Source organism: Quercus lobata, chromosome 6, assembly GCF_001633185.2.
Source record: "Quercus lobata isolate SW786 chromosome 6, ValleyOak3.0 Primary Assembly, whole genome shotgun sequence".
NCBI lineage: Eukaryota > Viridiplantae > Streptophyta > Magnoliopsida > Fagales > Fagaceae > Quercus > Quercus lobata.
In genome coordinates, this window is record NC_044909.1 from 20949832 (window position 1) to 20967490 (window position 17659).

At 35.9% G+C, this 17659-nt stretch overlaps 2 protein-coding genes across 2 annotated transcripts; one reads left to right on the forward strand and one right to left on the reverse strand.

Annotated features, from left to right (window-relative positions):
* The first annotated feature begins 4262 nt into the window (after window positions 1–4262).
* Window positions 4263–12143, forward strand: LOC115949963. Its single transcript, XM_031067222.1, has 4 exons — window positions 4263–4577; window positions 5044–5328; window positions 6297–6564; window positions 11342–12143. The coding sequence occupies exons 1-4, from the start codon at window positions 4263–4265 to the stop codon at window positions 11833–11835; spliced, it is 1362 nt and encodes a 453-aa protein (XP_030923082.1). The 3' UTR covers window positions 11836–12143.
* A 657-nt stretch (window positions 12144–12800) lies between these two features.
* On the reverse strand, window positions 12801–13725 carry LOC115994139. The gene is made up of 2 exons (XM_031118183.1): window positions 13285–13725; window positions 12801–13188 (listed from the first exon to the last, which is right to left on the reverse strand). Exons 1-2 carry the CDS (start codon window positions 13414–13416, stop codon window positions 13018–13020), a joined length of 303 nt encoding a protein of 100 aa, XP_030974043.1. The 5' UTR covers window positions 13417–13725; the 3' UTR covers window positions 12801–13017.
* Window positions 13726–17659: the final 3934 nt, after the last annotated feature.

Sequence of the window (17659 nt, forward strand, 5' to 3'; positions counted from 1 at the left end):
TTTACTTCCTTTTAGTTAATTTGTATTATCTACAGTACTTTTTAAGCACAAAGGGTAGCTTTTTATTCTTTCAAGAATAATTTTTTACTTGTGTACGCATTTATTACAATAAGAGGAGTTATTTAGATATGACTTGTGTATGTATATGTCTCTACGAAACTACATTTGTGATTAAGTCCATAAGTGGATGGGTCCGTCCTAAAGGATGCCTCCAAATTAACAAATCCTTAAGAGGACGGTTCATTATTCGGTCCACAAGTGGACGGATTCATCCCAAGGGATGCCTTGAAATTAGTAAAAGTCCACAAGCAGATGAGTTAATTATTCAGTCCACAAGTGGACGGGTTCATTACTAAGTCCAAAAGGGATGGGCTCATCCCAAGGAAGGCTTTGAAAATATCAAGTCCACAAGTGGACAAGTTCATCCCAAGCAATGCTTTGAAAATATCAGGTCCTCAAAAGGGGATGGGCATGCCTAAATAGATGAGTATACCCAAGTAGACGGGTTCATCTTGAGGATACCCTAAATCTTGCTAAGTCCTCAAAGGGGATGGGTGCACCCAAGCAAACAAGTTCATCCCAATGGATGCCACCAGATTAACAAGTCCTTAAGAGGACAGGTTCATTATTCCGTCCATAAGTGGATGAGTTCAACCTAAGGGTGCCATTAAAATATTAAGGCCTTGTTTGGATTAAGGGTGTTTTGAGTCATATGACTGAGTTCTCATAATTGAGTTTGAGAATTACGTGAGACCCAAACAATTTTGAGTGTTTGGCTTGATTTTCTCTCCTTGTTTTCATCACTTAAACTCAGTTTGGGTTGAGTGAGAGTGATGAAAACCGAAAACAACAAAATGTTGTTTTCTGTTTCTGAGTTACATAACTCAGTGGCACTAAGGTAAATTTCTAGACTCTGTGGGACCCATTTCTTCTGTGTTGTCAAGTCAGTTCAGAGCTGCTATTTGATATTACTGTTGCTCCCTTAAAAACCATTTCTCACTTCCCTCAAAATATTTCAGCCAAAATTTTCCCCCTTTTCACTTCCCTCTCTCCGTTTTCTCTCACATTTCATTACTCCATCAAATCTCGACCTCCAGCGATCTAAACCGAAGCACGAAGTGGGTTTGAAGTCATTTCTCTTCACCTGGGTCTGAATTGAAGTGGGTTTGAAGTCATTTCTCTGTCCGTTGCAAAAACCATTTGAAGGCAGTTCTGTGATCTTCTCCTAGGTGCGGTGTATATCTCTATCTCCCTCTCTATTGTCAATGACCATTGTATGATTTGGGCATTGTGGTATAATTTTTGTTTTATTGATTTTTGCCCACGGGTATTTGCCTTGTTGTTGTTGAAGTGGGTTTTTCTCCATGGACTCATCTTCGATCTTTCTTTCTTTTTATAATTTCAGTTTTATTGATCTGCACCTGGGTCTTTCTTTTCATTATTTGTGTTTTATTGAAGTGGGTCTTTCTTTCCACAGCTGTGGTATGAAATTTATGTGACCTATTTGTTTAATTGATGAACAAATATGGTGTTAAATTGCAAAAATAAAACCATTTTGCTTCTGGATCAAAAAAAAAAAAAAAAAACCATTTTGCTTCATAATTGGTTGTAAATTAAGGAAAAACTGCCCATTTTTCCCTTGCTTTGCCTCATTGGTATATAGTTTTTACCTTCAGTCCACAAAGCACAGTCCTTTTTGGTGTGTGTGCATGTCAGCATATGCTTTGCCAGAACAAACCACACTGCAAAGCACAGCCATGAGTCACCCATGCCTTGGCTCTCCGTTCTCCCAACCATACCTTTGCTGCAATAGCTTAAGATTACATTTCAAATTCATTTGTTTATATCAAACTGCCATTTGTTTAATTTATTTTCCTACCTTTAGAGATTCTTTCACCATCTACAACAAATAAGATATCAAACCTTGATTTGATGGCAACTCAAGTGTGTCAGTGCTTACTTAGCTTGCAGAAGTTTGTGGTTCTATTACTCTGATTGTGTGTAATGTGTATAGAAGACAAAAAGGATGAGGTTTTTCTCTCCCACATTTCAGATCATTAATTTGTGTTGTATATTGAAAAAATTGATATGCAATTTCATCAAGTGCAACCTTTATTCTTGTAGTATCTCTTGTTTCCTATTATTATAGTAACTTGTGAAGAAGGTCCTGGTTTTGGCAATTTAACAATTACCAAAATTTTGTTGATTTCACTCACTTCATGTTTGGGTGGTCTTTTGATGGTTTTGGTCTCTTGATTTTCATACACGTATGATAAAAGGAAAATGTCTAAGCTTTAACTTAATTTTTGAGGTTTTGGATTAATTAGGAATATGGTTCTTTTCATTGTTATTAAGAATACTGTTTTCATTCCTTTGTTTGGAATTAACTAATAAGTGATGACTTGATCTTAGATATTGACACTGTATGATAGTAAGCATTAAATAAAAATAAAACAGATAGAGCACTGCATATTGCTGGATAGAGCACTGCATATTGCACTATTTACATTTCTTAGCTTTATTTGTTCATCCATTAGTTTTCTATTTTTCAAAGTGACATAAACATTTATCAAAATTACATTAAGAAATGAAAACTTCAGTAAAATACTGTCTCGGTTCCTCTTCCAATAGAAATGAAGTGGCCAATTCAAGGAACTATATATATATATATTTATATATATATATATATATATATATTAACATCTCCGCAATTGTGTTGGAATATTTGTATTAGATGGCACAAGAATCTCAAAATGCTGAGGAGCCAAAGTGGCCTTCCCACATTGAAAAAATCTTCATTGATATTATGGTGGATGAACAACAAAAAGGGAATATGGAACATGGTATTTTTAAGCCTACAACTTGGCTATCAATTACGAATGCCCTAAATGAGCGAACGGGGAGGAGTTTTTGCATTAAGCAAGTGCAACAAAAGCATAATAGGCTTAGGCAAAAGCAGAGAAAATGGAGCCAGATTTTAAGCCATACCGGGTTGGGGAGGGATGAGACAGCCCAAACGGTTACTGCTTCTGAGGAGGTGTGGGCGAATGTGGTTGCGGTATGTTAGATTTACTACCCTAATTACTTGGTAAAATGTTCGTAATTTTCTATTTTGTATTAGTATGATTTTGATGTACGTCTTGTCATTTCAGGCTGATTCTAAATCAAATGCATTACAGAAGAGTGGATGTCCTAGCTATGACAAACTACGGCAGCTGTTTGCTTCTAATGCTGCAACCGGTGCCTATCGAATTTCATTAAACACACCAGCCCCAGATAGTGATGAAGAGCGTGCCTTAGAGGAGGAAATTACCAATAAGGCTCGTCGTACCCAGTTGGGTACCGATGACTGCTACAATCTTGACATGGAGGGCATAACCCAAGATGATCCCCTTGCTACGGAGCAAACCCAACGTGAGAACAAACATCCCATTGAAGAGCCTACTGGCAAGGGGAAGAAGGTTGCCAAGAAAGCGGATAAGGCTAGTGAGATGACCATTGCTCTTCAAGAGTACACTGCATTGGCAAGGGAACTGTTTAACAAGAAAATGGGCAAGTCTATGGGTAGCTCCGACCATGTTGCATAATTTGCTACTGGTGGCGATCCTTGCTCCCTTGGGAAGGCTTTAGATGTGCTGAACCAGTACAGTGATCTTGATGATGACACCTATATCAACATCTCCGAGGTTCTCCAAAAAAAAGAGAGACAAGTGTTATTCACGGGCATGCTAGAACATAGGAGGAGGAGGTGGATGGAGCGCTATGCTCATAACCCAAAAAATTAATGGAGACTTCTTATTTCTATTTTGTATGGATTATTGTGATTCGGATGTGAATCACTTATGTAGCTTGTAAGGACTTTATGTGTGTGCGTAGACGATCTTGGACTTTTGGTTGTATTTGCCTTGTTCAGCTGAACACTTTTACTTAAAGCTGTTTTTGTTGTAATGACAATTGTTGTGAACTATGCATGTGGATTTGACATGATTAGCATATGTTAGTATGTGAGCTTTCTCACTTGGTGATCTCTACTTGATGCAATTTACATTAGTATGTGGGTTTGGTAATTGTTGTTATGTACTGGGTGTTTTTTTTAGTATTGTATCATTTCTATGGTAATTGTTTTTTAGTACTTACATTATAAGGAGAGTTGTGCTAACATTATTGCAGCATCTTCAATACCACTTATTATTCCTTTTGTTAGTTTACATATTGCAATGAATTGGTACTGATGCATTGGTTTTTGTAGAGTATAGGGTAGAATGGTCTCTCCCAATGATCCATTCTGGACCTTCGATTTTGATGATGCTTACTTTGACTCTGACGATGATGACATGAAGAGTTCTGGATGCAGTGATGATATGGATGTCAGTGACTGTGATCATGACATGGATGTCAGTGACTGTGATGATGACATGGAAATTGGTGTAGACACAGATTCAGACTATGACAACGAGGAGGAAGAGTTTTGGATTGTATTTCCATTTATTGGTGAGATGGTGGCTTATTTCCAACGGCATTATGACAAGCACCCAATGCGTACTAGCATTTTGAGTGGGAAAGACTACATGGCTGAAGTGAGGGATGGCAATCCTACCAATTGTCATGACATGTTCCGCATGACATTGGACTTGTTCTATCATTTGGTGGATGAGTTGAAATAGCATGGGTACTTGAAGGAAGGGAAGGGGCTTGTGGACGTGTAGGAGGCTGTTGCAATATTCTTGTACATTATCGGCCATAATCCTCGGATGCGACCTGTGGGTGACAGATTCTAACATTCCACTGAAACTGTCAGCCGCAAGTTTCGTAGGGTGTTGCGGGCTGTCCACACCTATGGCCAACATTTAATCAAGCCCGATCCAAACGTGGTAGGCCTTCCAGAGCATATGTGGTTGAATAACAAATACTACCCTTGGTTTGAGGTAAATCAATTCATAATACAATTCTTTCAATGAGTATGTTCACACATATTACTATTTTGTATTCCTTCATTCACATATAGAGATGTTGTTTACAAATAATTGGCTCTCTTCAATGTAGAGAAGCATAGGAGCTATTGATGGAACGCATATTAGTGCTCGGCCTCCAAGTGAGAGAACCCAGCCTTGTAGAAGTCACAAGAGCTTGATTACAACCAACGTTATGTGCGCATACGACCATGATATGAAGTTCACATATGTCCACTCTGGTTGGGAGGGAAGCGCCCACGACTCAAAGGTCTTCGAAGAAGCTATTAAAGATTCGAAGCATGGATTCCCATGGCCACCGGAAGCTATGCGTCTTCATGTTGTTGATCTGTTTGCTATTGATCTAATTCTGAATTCTGTTCATATTGTTGTTCTATCCTAATTTTTTCTGTGCCAAATTATGTTATGTTCTAGTTTTATTTGTTGTTTGCTGTTTTTTCATTCTATTTTGTTGTAATTTTGAATTCTAGTATGTTTTATATTTTGTTCTGATCTAATTTTGAATTCTATTCATATTGTTGTTCTGTCCTAATTTTTTCTGTGCTGAATTCTGTTCTGTTCTAGTTCTGAGTTCTGTTTGCTATTTTTTCATTATGTTTTTTGTTATTTTCTGTTCTAATTCTGCATTTTGTTATGTTCTGTTCTATACTAATTCTGCGTTTTTACACGTGCCTAATCTGCTCACAACAAATTCTGCATTCTGCATTATGCATTCTGCAAAAGATGTTCTGCATTTTGCATTATAATTCTGCATTCTGCACTTATAATTTTGCATTCTGCACTATAATTCTGCATTGTAACACCCCGACCTAATTTTTATAATTAAACTATGTGTTTAAGTGGTTAAGTATTATTAATATTTTAAGCCACTTACTTACAAAAATTAATATAAGAGTATTTAATAAACATATTATTTTATAATGTCATTGAATAGAATTGTAAAGATTATAAATAATTGAAATGGTTATTTGTATTATAAATATATATTTAGTATGTGCAAAAATATATTAAGTGGGTTAAGTTATTACATACATAGTTAGTATTTTAATTAAGCATGATACATGAGATATAGATATATATATATATATATATATATAGTTGTTGGTGTTTTAACTATGTATGATGCATGAGATATTATAGAACATGTATGCCATTTTAATGTGATGGGTATAACTTTATAAAGGTAAGGATATATATGTGTGTGTGTGTAGAGTGATATTATTATTTGTAAATGAGTGTGAATGCAAAGAAAAAACTAAGTGTGAATGCAAGAAAGTTGTGTGAATGCAAGAAAGTGGAAAGTGGGTGGGATATTTCTTTCCCTAGCCATACACGTATCCACCACAATTTCCACTTACCTCATCTGATTTTTCTGCCCCAAAAGTCATCACACTTTTCTTATTTTCTTGGCTGCATCAGATCAGAAGTCCAGCCCCTCTTTCTCTACTCCTTTTTCCTCTTTCTTTGTTCTTCTTTCTCTCTTCTTTTGTTGCTTCTACACGGCAGCTCTCCCTCTCTCACCAACACAATATATTCCTCTCTAAAGAAGAAATTAAACAATTAACCCTAAGGTTTCAGCTTCAAATTGTTGTGGGTAAGTAATCAAAACTTCATTTGTTTATTTCTACCTCTTTAACCTCTATCCTGATTTTAAAGGCTGAAACATGATTCTGTTTTAGTGATTTGAATATTTGATGATATTATGGTTTATTTAATGTTTGATAACATATTTTAGTGTGTTAATTATAGATATAAAAATACCCAAATTAAATTAAGGCCTATTGCTATTTGTTGATGATTTTATAAGAATATGTACTGAAGCTGTCACTGTGACAGATTCTGTGTTCATGCATGTTAAATTATGTATTAAATTGTATATAGTGAATTTGGATGCTAGGGATAATTCATATGAAACCTAAGACACTTGTGGTTGTTATTGAATTGGTCTCACAGCATTTGGATGAACATAAAAATAATGGTTTAATTTATAAATTGCATGAAATTCTGTCAGGACAGATTTGAGTATGCCGTCTTGTGTGATTTTTAATAAATCATGGGTTTGTGCTTTGACTCCGAAATTTTTATGGTATATACTGGACATACAGAGTAGTTCTGTAAAATTTCATGACAATTGGATGTGTTTGAGCAGCCCGTTTGTATTTTACAAATGGAGCCTATGCTGCTGGAATAGAACAGTGAATAGTAAGGGACATGCCTAACTTTGTGGATTTAATTATCAAGTTAGGGTGAATGTTTTGAGCTATAATTTAATATGCTTATCTTTTGGTATGTCTCGATCATAGATTAATTTTGTGTAACTTGTTTTGAGGTTTAGTACTCAAAGGAAGGGGTTCTAAACCATGAGACGGTTGTATGTATGAAGCTGTTTTGCCCGACGTGTTGTATGTTATCATATGAATGTAATTTTTGTTTGTGGGAACCTCGTTGAGGTGGGGTTAGGATTTCCTTAATTCTAAGAAATAGGCTTTGAGTTGATTGTGTAAGTCTATGACAAGGAAATTATGGATAGTAATAAGCTTCGATTTATGGTTTAGGTGTTACCAGTGTCCAAGTCTAAGCTCCTTCGACTTTAGGCTCTCGGTTTCTCTGCTTTCAGGTAAGGGATAAGTTATATGAGCATTTGGTAAGTCATGAGGTTATTTTAAAGTATATTATGCATTAAAATGTTTTTGATTAGAGATATGGCATGTAATCATTATTCTGACAAAGTTATGTTCGTGAGTTTTCGAAAAACTTATGTATATGATTTAAGCATATTGATGCTATTATTGATTCCACGAACATGATGTTTAATGAAAAGAATGAAAATGCTATTATTATCAAATGTTATGCAAAATAAGAAATTGCAGTATGATGTAAAGTATAAAATGTTTTCGGGTTATGTCCTCTGGTGATCTGAACTCTGCTAGTAGGGGTTAATTACTAGCTTTCCATGGAAAATGTTATATGATTTGGCCATTAAGTGGGACTGGCTCTGCTGTACCCGCCCCTTGTTGGTTACGGCCAACTTGTGGGGGAAGCCAACCTACCCCCATGGTTGGAAGATATGTATTATGATGATGTGATCCCGGGAATACCTGGCATTGTGGGGAATGCTGGATGCCTAGCACCGTGGTGCTAGAAGCCTCCCAAATAAGTACAGACTTATCAGATACGGGCTAACCAATAAATTATTTATGAACAGCTATGTTATGTTATTAATCATGAGAGAATTATTTTGTTTAAATGCATTGCGAAAAGTGAAAACTCTCATGGCAAGAAGAAGTTTCTAATGAAAAGAAAAGCTGTTCATTAAAGATAAAAGTTTCTGAAAATTCTGATATGCTATAAAGGTAAAGTTTCTGATGAAAGTACAAGTTATGTTTAAAAGTTATCAGATAAATGTTTTTATGAAACGTTAAGTTTTATGATCATGAAAGTTGTAGTATTCTATGAGAAGAAGTTTATAAAGAAAAGTTTTCTTATTAGTCAAGATGTTTCTAGCTTAATACAGAGTTGCCAATTATCTGATTTAAGTTAAAATAATTATATTGTAATGAGAATATATGTATGGCGACTTTGTAGGAAGTGAAAGAAGTTTAATCCGAAAGGTTTTAGTAATTTTAAACCGATAAGAAAAAGGAGAACAATTATTTCCTATGATGAGCGTATAAGCTATTATTATGAATAGTATAAAGTACTATGCATGAAAAGATGTTCTCCTGTTCGAATATTCATAAAATGAAATGATTTGGTTACATGCATCCTTATTGAATTCTCATATATCTTACCTTTACTGAGCTGTGTAGCTCACCCCTTCCACTCTTTCAGTTAGCAGGTGTTATTTTGGAGCAGAGGGAGCCTTAGTCGAGTTTTGGAAGGAGCTGGTTTAGTTTTTTATGTATAGATCCTAAACTAGCAATATGATGTTTAGATTTGTAGCATTGTTTATTTTAGGATCTAATGAAAGTGTATATTTTAAAGTATCAAGCGATGTATTATGTAAAAGTGTGGAAATAAAATGATTGGTGGATTATGTTATTCCTTGGAGTACAATGTAGATGCTCTGAATGTCAAGTAAAAGGTTATATAATTTAAGTAAAGAAACAAAGATTAAAAAGAAAAAGAAAGCTTTTGGTAGAAGTTTTGTAAAAGTTAAGTGGTTCTTGTTAATATCAGGTTTAGGCTTGATATTAGCATGCCGGTCATGGTTACAAATCCGAGTATCGGGTTTGGGGCGTGACATGCATTCTGCATTCTGCACTATAATTCTGCATTCTGCACTATAATTTTGCATTCTGCATTTCTAATTCTGCATTCTGCACTATAATTCTGCATTCTGCATTATAATTCTGCATTATAAGGTTTTGTTGACTAGTGCGTTTCTATTTTGCTTTTTGTTGTGTCCCAAATAATGAACAGCTTTTGATGTAAAGTTTTTTTTTTTTTTTTTTCATATTCCTTTACCATCTGTCATTTGATTTATATGGGGATTTTTTTAGAATACTTGTGTAATATTTAATGCTTGTTGACCTTTTCTGTAGGTGCTGAAAGTTTATGTTAATCATCATGCATTTCTCTTCTTTCAAAATCTTTCTCCCTCTGAAGGACGTGGCCTATAGCATAGTTCTTTGTTTTTTTCCCCTTTTAACTTTTATCTAGCTTACCCTATTTAAGGGTTTTCAACATAGTAGACTTCAAAAAAAAAAATGTCCTAGTGTTTGATTGTTGACATAGTGAATTCTTTAATAGAGGCCCAAATAGCAATAGAGACCAAAAATTTTAGGTCCTAAAAGTTTCATTCCAGAAATTTTAGTAGTTTAATAGAGGCACAGATTCAAAATGTGCAATAATTATCAACGATTGGCCAAATTTATTTAACTAAAAAAAAAGGCGTATGTTTCACTAAAAATATGATGATGATGTCAACCATGATCAGGTATGAGGTGTAATTGGTTTGTTTATTTTCTTATCAGTATTGTCAATTTAAGAAATTTGGGAAGTTTTTAGCTTTGTCTAGTTGGTATTTGTTATGTAAATTTTGTAATTTTAATGGAGTGGAAGTCGTATAATATGGTATTTCATTTATGGTGTATCATGTATGTAAATATTAGTGTTACGAGGTGATTTGATTGCATATTTGTTCTTGTGGAGAGAGAGCTACTTTACTTTCTAATTGGGGAAATGCCATTAAATGGAAGCTGGTTTAGTTTAATAGGTTGATAGAATGTAGAATTGTGGTCAAGAATCTTTAGTTGCTTACTGTTTCAGTTTATGGATATTCCTAACTTTGAATATCTTTAATGCAAAACTTTGAACATGGGAAGGCAATGTTTTTCTATTGTGAGAAGTAAAGTTTTGTTATGAGTGAGTTTTGCTATGCAGAATATAGGAATGCAGAACACTATATGTTTGGCATCATATAGAATTGTGAAATTGCAATTGAAGAGGGACGTTTCATATGATGTGGCTCGTTCCTCTTGGATATTGCATGTCACCTGTTTTGCTTTAATATCTTTGTGTAATTCATTTGCTACCTTTGCTATGTCGGAGTTTATTCCTATGGTACAATGCAAAATGCTTGAAGATTTTAATTTTTATTTGCCATCTTCTTCAATTATGCTAGTTTTTAGTAAGCATGTTTTCAATTTAGGAATTTCCCCCCTGGTATAGCATATACTTGCTGATTTCTTGTTCTCCCAAGCTTTTTTTCTTTTTTCTTTTTAATTTTCAAGCATACTTGCTGATTCCATGTTCTCCTTGATGTGATTCCATGTTAGTATATTGGATTTTTGTAGAAATTACCACAATGTGTGCTACTGGAATGTTTGTTTGGTTGTTTGCACTTGAAGGAGCAAAGCTGTTATTCCCATCACTGATTGAAGTTATTAGGATTAGAGAAATAGTATTTTTCTATCCCACAAGTTCCGTAGGGTGTTGCTTTTGTTTTTGTAGTTTTAGTAAAAGCTAGAACTTTCATAGATATTTGATAATGAGAATTGGTACAATACTGCACTCTATTCTGGTCTAGTTTATTGTCACGTTATTTGTTTCCTATTTTTCTGCAGAAGAAGTGATGTTAACTAGCCTTGTTTTGCCATAGGAAGTAAAGTTTTCATACAATTATGCATATCTAGGTTGATTACTGATATAAGGATTTATTTGTTGCTTCACTTTTTTAAACTATGGTTTGATCGGTTCTGTCTTGATGTCCTAATATTATGTGTTGGTTTTGAATGTTGTTGCTTTTGTCTTATTAAAATCAAATATTATGTGCTGGTTTTGAATGTAATGCTAATGCCATTTAGTAATTCTTGTATATATATATAAAACATGCACCTATTACTAATTGAGATATGCTATTCTTGTAGGGTCCTATTACTTGGTTGATTCAGGGTACCCCATTGGTGCATCGTTTCTTCCACCACACAAGGCCACCCGATATCATGCTCAGGAATTTAAGAGGAGCAATAGGCAACCGGCATCGGGGAAAGAGTTGTTTAACTATAGACACTCTTCATTGCACATGGTAATTGAGAGGAGCTTTGGAGTCCTTAAGGCTTGCTTTCCCATCTTGAGTTGTATGGCAAACTATAAGGAATTTCGGCAACATTTGGTTGTTTCTGCTTGTTGTGCATTACACAATTTTATACGTATCAATAATCGTAGAGATGAAATGTTTAACTTATGGGAGAACCTTGACGTTAATAGAGATGATGTACAAGCTGGGAACAATGGGAATTCTCCTGAATCAAGTGCAAGTGCTGAAAGGAGGCATGTGAGGGAGATGTCTGATGTGGCGAAGAGGGCAATGGGTGAGTTTAGGGATGATGTGACTGCTCGCATGTGGGAGGAGTACGCATGACGACGGGGTTGATGGTGGGCACGTATACAAATTCACCGCTTTTTGTTGGGACTTGTTGTATAGAGTTATTACCTCCGCCTATGGCTTTTTGTGGCGACTTTTGTATAAAGTTAGGTACTGTGACTAGAAGTCCCTTAGATACATGATGTATTCTTTTAGATATTATGATGCATCTTTTTGTAAATTTACATTAACTATGAACAATGGTTACATGTTATGGCTTAATGTCAATAACCCATGGACATTTCCGATGTAATTCCTTTTGGCAATGTAAAAATAGGTGTATCTAATACCTATTGGTAATGTAAGTACAGGTAAACATGCTTATATGCAATTGTATGTACTTCCTTTTCGCAATATTTTGGAAAAGATGGATTTCAAGAATTTCAACTATTAGCTACAGGGTCAATGAATATCATGTTAATTTTTTTATAAACAAATTTATTTATATTCAAGGACACAAAAGATGACACAAAATAATTTATATTTAAATCTGTGCATGAGTGCATCTAAGATGAATGGATAATGCACATAATAAAATAATTTAATTTCTTCTCATCCCCTAAGCTTCTACTAGTCCCACTAAATAATTTCTCTTAATCTTCCCACCTGTAAGGCAGGGATGTTGCCAATGTTCTTCCCTGACTCACATCAGTTAAAGTGAAAAACTGAAATTTGCTACAGCTTATATCAGCCACCATCTGTTCTCAATTATCCAATCACAAGCACTAAAACTACAGCTAAATGCATCCAAAATACAAAAGAAGGTAGGCAATAGAGAATCAATACAAGAATATATATACAAATCAATGGATAAAAGCATTGTGAGACTTCCATGGCATGGGGTAAAATAATTGAGCATAGGAAAAACTTGGAAGGAAGATTTATAAAAGTACAATGTCATACATACCATAAATGTTTATACTTACAATAAAAAAATTGGTACATGAAGTTGTACCATTACAATACAAATGATCTCCAATTTTCACAATACAATTCTAGCTTATTACGCACATAACCAACTCATCCAGGCAAATACATTTGCCTGCTTCTAACATCCTCAAACCTAGTAGACAAAATAAGTAGTACTCCAAACATCACCCATGATATTATTAGAGCTATCTTGAACTTCTCCGCTTTCTCTTCGGAAATCCTGTGCGCAACCTTGGCTCTTTCAACCTTTCATTTTGGAGCTTCTCCCATTGCACGTGCTTGCTTCAACTCTTCATTAACAAGTTCCACCTCGTGCTCCAATCTTCGGAATTTTGCTAACACAATAGGTGCTGTTGCTGCGCCACGCGTGCAAGTGTTGGTGTCCAACCATTTGAAGAACTTACATGCACGGTCATCACCCTGTACAATCAAATAAAGCAATTAAATAGCATTTCAACAAATTGGTGACTTAATGCACATAATCAATGTTTTACTAATTTTGGATGTGGTACTTACTGGTGACCAGTAGCGACAGCCATAAAACCTCCTACCAAAAGTATGAAGTTTCAGGGATGTCCTAAGGGTGCAATGGTCTAGGTCACACAGATGCCCACTAGTACTGGAGAAATAATTACTTGTTTCTGACATTGGTAAGAACCTGCCTCTATATCAATCACAAATACAAGAATACTTGAAACATTCTATACAAACATTCTATACAAGCATGAGTAAAGCAATCCAAATCCACAGTAATAGGTTCTCCAAGTAGTTTATGTAAATCAAAAGAGAATGGGAGTTTGGGCTTAAGGAGGATAAAATATGTTAATAAAGACAATGTATATCCACTCCTAACTTGATTCAACCTAAGATACCAATACACTCTCCACTCTTTTTCTTATGAATCCAAAAGACAATGTACATCCAAAATCACCGCTCCATCCTCCTCCTCACCTCTCAAAATTCCTTTGGACAAAAAAAAAACAAGCTTGTTAGAGGATACACTGATCTCATTATATGCCAAATCAAATTTAACTCTTACAAGCTATTACTGAAATGAAATGCATATCACAGAAGAATGCATAGAAATTTGATAGAAGATCCATCCAACTCACATTGCATATAACAGAACAATGCAATGCCCACTGCCATAATTTTGGGTAGTATAACATGTAATAAAAATGCATTTTCAGTTGTTTGGATTACACTATTTTTTTTTTTTTTTGGGTAGAAATTTGGATTACACTATCACACCTTATGATATATACCTTGTTTGGTGAACTATTACTTTCCTTCTCACTCCTTTTCTCCACAAGAATTTTTATTACATGTTATTACATGCATTTTTATTACATGTTATACTACCCAAAATTTGATAGAAGATCCATTCAAAAAAAAAAATTTATAGCAATCTAAGATTTCAAAAACTAACGAACATAATATAGAATTAATGTCAAAATATTATGTAACGCTGATTATCAATATTTGGATGATATCTAGTAATCAAGAACCATGAGCGCATACAGAATTAAGCCTTACAAATGATGCATTTTGAATGGTACATATTATGCATCGTAAGCAGGTAATCATTCACAATTCTCTCAGAACTTGAAAGGAAATTAATATTTATAAATTTTTTGAACCAAAGGAGCAACTAGTCCACAAATAGAGTGCACGTTGAAAGTTTGAGACATTAAACAAACAGATGGAGATTGTCACTCTTAGTGTGTCTAAAAAATGTCACCTTTTAGGAGAATAACAAAGAACCCTCTTTTGTTCTAATAGTAAATCAAAGATCCCAGCTCATTTTCCCTTGAAAAAATGAATTGAAAAAAAATGGGTGACTGTCAAATTGCAAAATATGCACAATATGATTGTAAATCAGATCATTACCATAATAAAAGTTTCAAATCACAATCGCCACAAAGACATGCACAAAAAACTCACGATAACAATATTACCAGCTAAGAAAATAACAAGTAAAAGAGCAAACATACACCAAAGGGCCCCTCAAAGCTGGGTTGCTCCTCACGGCTAATTTGGAAGATGAAACTTTGGCGTTGAAATCATTGCTCCTGTCTTTACACAAAAACAATCTCTCAAAAATTGACAAAAGCAAGAGATGAAAAAACGGATCGAAACAGAGCAATGGAGACAGAGAGACAGAGCGAAGAGCGTTAGAGAAAATACCTATTTTGATGTTGGCGTGCATCGATGTGGGAGGCGAGAGGCAAGAGGCAGAACACAGTGACTCTTTCAGTCTGGAGAAGTAAAGAAGAAGAAGTGGGAGAAGTAAAGCAGAACTGAGAAAAAGTGGAAGAAGTGGGTTTTTCATTAATAACGAGACGCGGGTAGCAACAGACACAGTGTCAGTGGTGGGGCCCACGGGTTTGGGGAAAAGTGGTAGAAATAGGTAACTAAGAACTGAGTCTAAACATTATTTTGCAAATTTTGAGTGAAAATGGGTTTTGAGAATTGAGTTTGAGTAATGAGAACTGAAAACAGAGAACTGAGAATGAGTTAGCTCTAAACCAAACAGGGCCTAAGTCCTTAAAAGGATGGGATAAATACTAAGTCCACAAGTGGATGAGTTCAGCCTAAGGGAGGCTTTGAAAACATTAAGTCCTTAGAAGGGATGGGTCCACCCAAGTAGATGGGTTCCCCAAGTCTTCGAGGGGACGGGTGAATCCTAATACGTATGCTAAGGCAGACAGATAAAAACATTAGAAACCAAAAGTATACTCAAAGTAGCGAGACTAAAAGCAACAGATATAATGAAGTATTAGATAAAAACCCATAAAAAGGGGGAAAATGTTTATAGTTAAGCCCAAAACCAAGAGGGCACCCACTCTTGTTTGAAAATAAGACGAGGTACATAAAAGTTAAAAATTCTAAAAAGACTAAGTAGAAGGAGCATCCAAAGCAGATGAGTTCTCAACATCTTTGGTAGGAAGGTCTTCAGCAGACGGAAATAAAAGGGCGACGACACCATCAGGAACAGGTTGAGCAATAACCACACCATCGTCCCTAGGAATCTGCTCCTCTGCATGAGTGGAATCGTCGGACTCTTCACTAACAGTGTTGCCTCCTGCAGGAGTTGTCGGCATTGGATCATCCATGATGATCTTGGACAAATCAAGGTTTGGGTCAACAGACCTAACTTGCTTCAGGCAGTCGTCAAACCCGTCACCGTAGTATACAGCGCATGCATCAATAAAGGGCTAGGAAGCCCTGAACTCTGCTATGGCGTCAGCCTTGGCTGTCTTCGACTGCTCACGACGGGTCGTTAGCTCTGTCTCTAAGCTTTCCTTGGCTTTCTACGCCTTCTCTTGGAGGCAAGATTCCTCCTTCAGTTTCTCAGTGATAGCCGTCACCTCCTTATTAAGGGTACGGGCAGCCTCCTTGTACTGATCCTGCTCCTTGTTCTCAATTTCTTGACGCTTTCGAAACCAACGAATCACCATTTCCTGTGGTCAGCATTGGCCCCTTCTTGATCTTCCTCTTGGTTTCCTATCACCACGTTCTTCTGTCGCAGTTGTTCTTCTAGGGTTTGGTTTTGTCTGGTGAGGCGCTCCACAGCCGTGGTCAGGGTCTGTACTTGTCTCTTGAGAGCGGTTGGGCATGGCTCGTCTCCCTGAATGTTATTGGTGGTGGTCGCCATTGAGCGAGTAAGAACCATGCAACTCTTAGTCTAGGAAGCGTTTGTTATGGCTTATAAGTCTCACACTTTTCCACAGACGGCACCAACTGATGATGCCGTAAATATCATTAGTGAGCTACACGATCTTCGCACGCTCGTAACGATACCTGCACAGAAAAGAGAGAAGACTTAACAGAGAGCACTGGTATGGTGCCGGCCGAATACCCTCCGAAGGTCAAGTTAGAACTATTCTCGCAATTCTAAAGTGCTAGAGAAGGGTAAATTATGCGTATCTTGATTTGTGAGGGTATTGTGGCTTTTATAATAGTAGAAGGTTGACCTCTCCTCCTTGGTGTAGAAGTCTTTTCCTTATAGGAATCATCTTGAATAGTCCCAAACGTGATGGACAAGACATTTCCTTATAGAGAAGATATTCATTAATGCGCGCATCTTTCAGAATCCTCTTTGTGCTAGAATTCCTATTTGCCTTGGGATCCTGTGGTGGTTAAGCGTGTGTCGCAAGTATTTCCATCTAGGGCTTCTGTCGCATCTGTTTATGTAGGATCTGTCCATAACAAACCTTTGCACAATTGGGCTTGCCCTCTATCGGCCCTCGGACATGGACCTGTCAGGCCCACTTCATGGAGATCCGTCAACCTAGATCTACCAAATTACAAGTAAAGTGCATTTCGTCAAAGGATTAGCCAATTACATAAAATATGTCCTTAACACATGAAAAGTTGGATTAGAATCAATGTGTAATTCAACTTGATCGTCACAAAATAACAAGGCAAACTTAGAATGATCAATCTTGAAATCCTTTAAGAGAGCAACAAATCAAGTTAAATCACATACTACCATAGCTCGATATTCTTTCTTTGCAGAAGATCAAAGCACTGTGGTTTGTTTCTTGATTCTCCATGAAATAAAGGAATCACCCAAGAATATGTAATATCCTGTTGTAGATCTCCTTTAATCAATACAAAAGGTATAATCCCAATCAGCAAAAGCCTTCAAATACAATTCAAATTCTGCAAAAAAGAAGATTTATTGTCCAAGACATCCCTTAATGTATTGTAATATTGCATCTAAGTGAGGTTTTCAAGGGTGGCCATGAATTGACTCAGCTTGTGGACTATATATGTTATGTTTGGCCTTGTAATGATCTGTATATATATGTATTTATGAATGTGAATTTAATTGGATTACTTTTATATATATATATATATATATATATTTAAACAAGGGTTAATG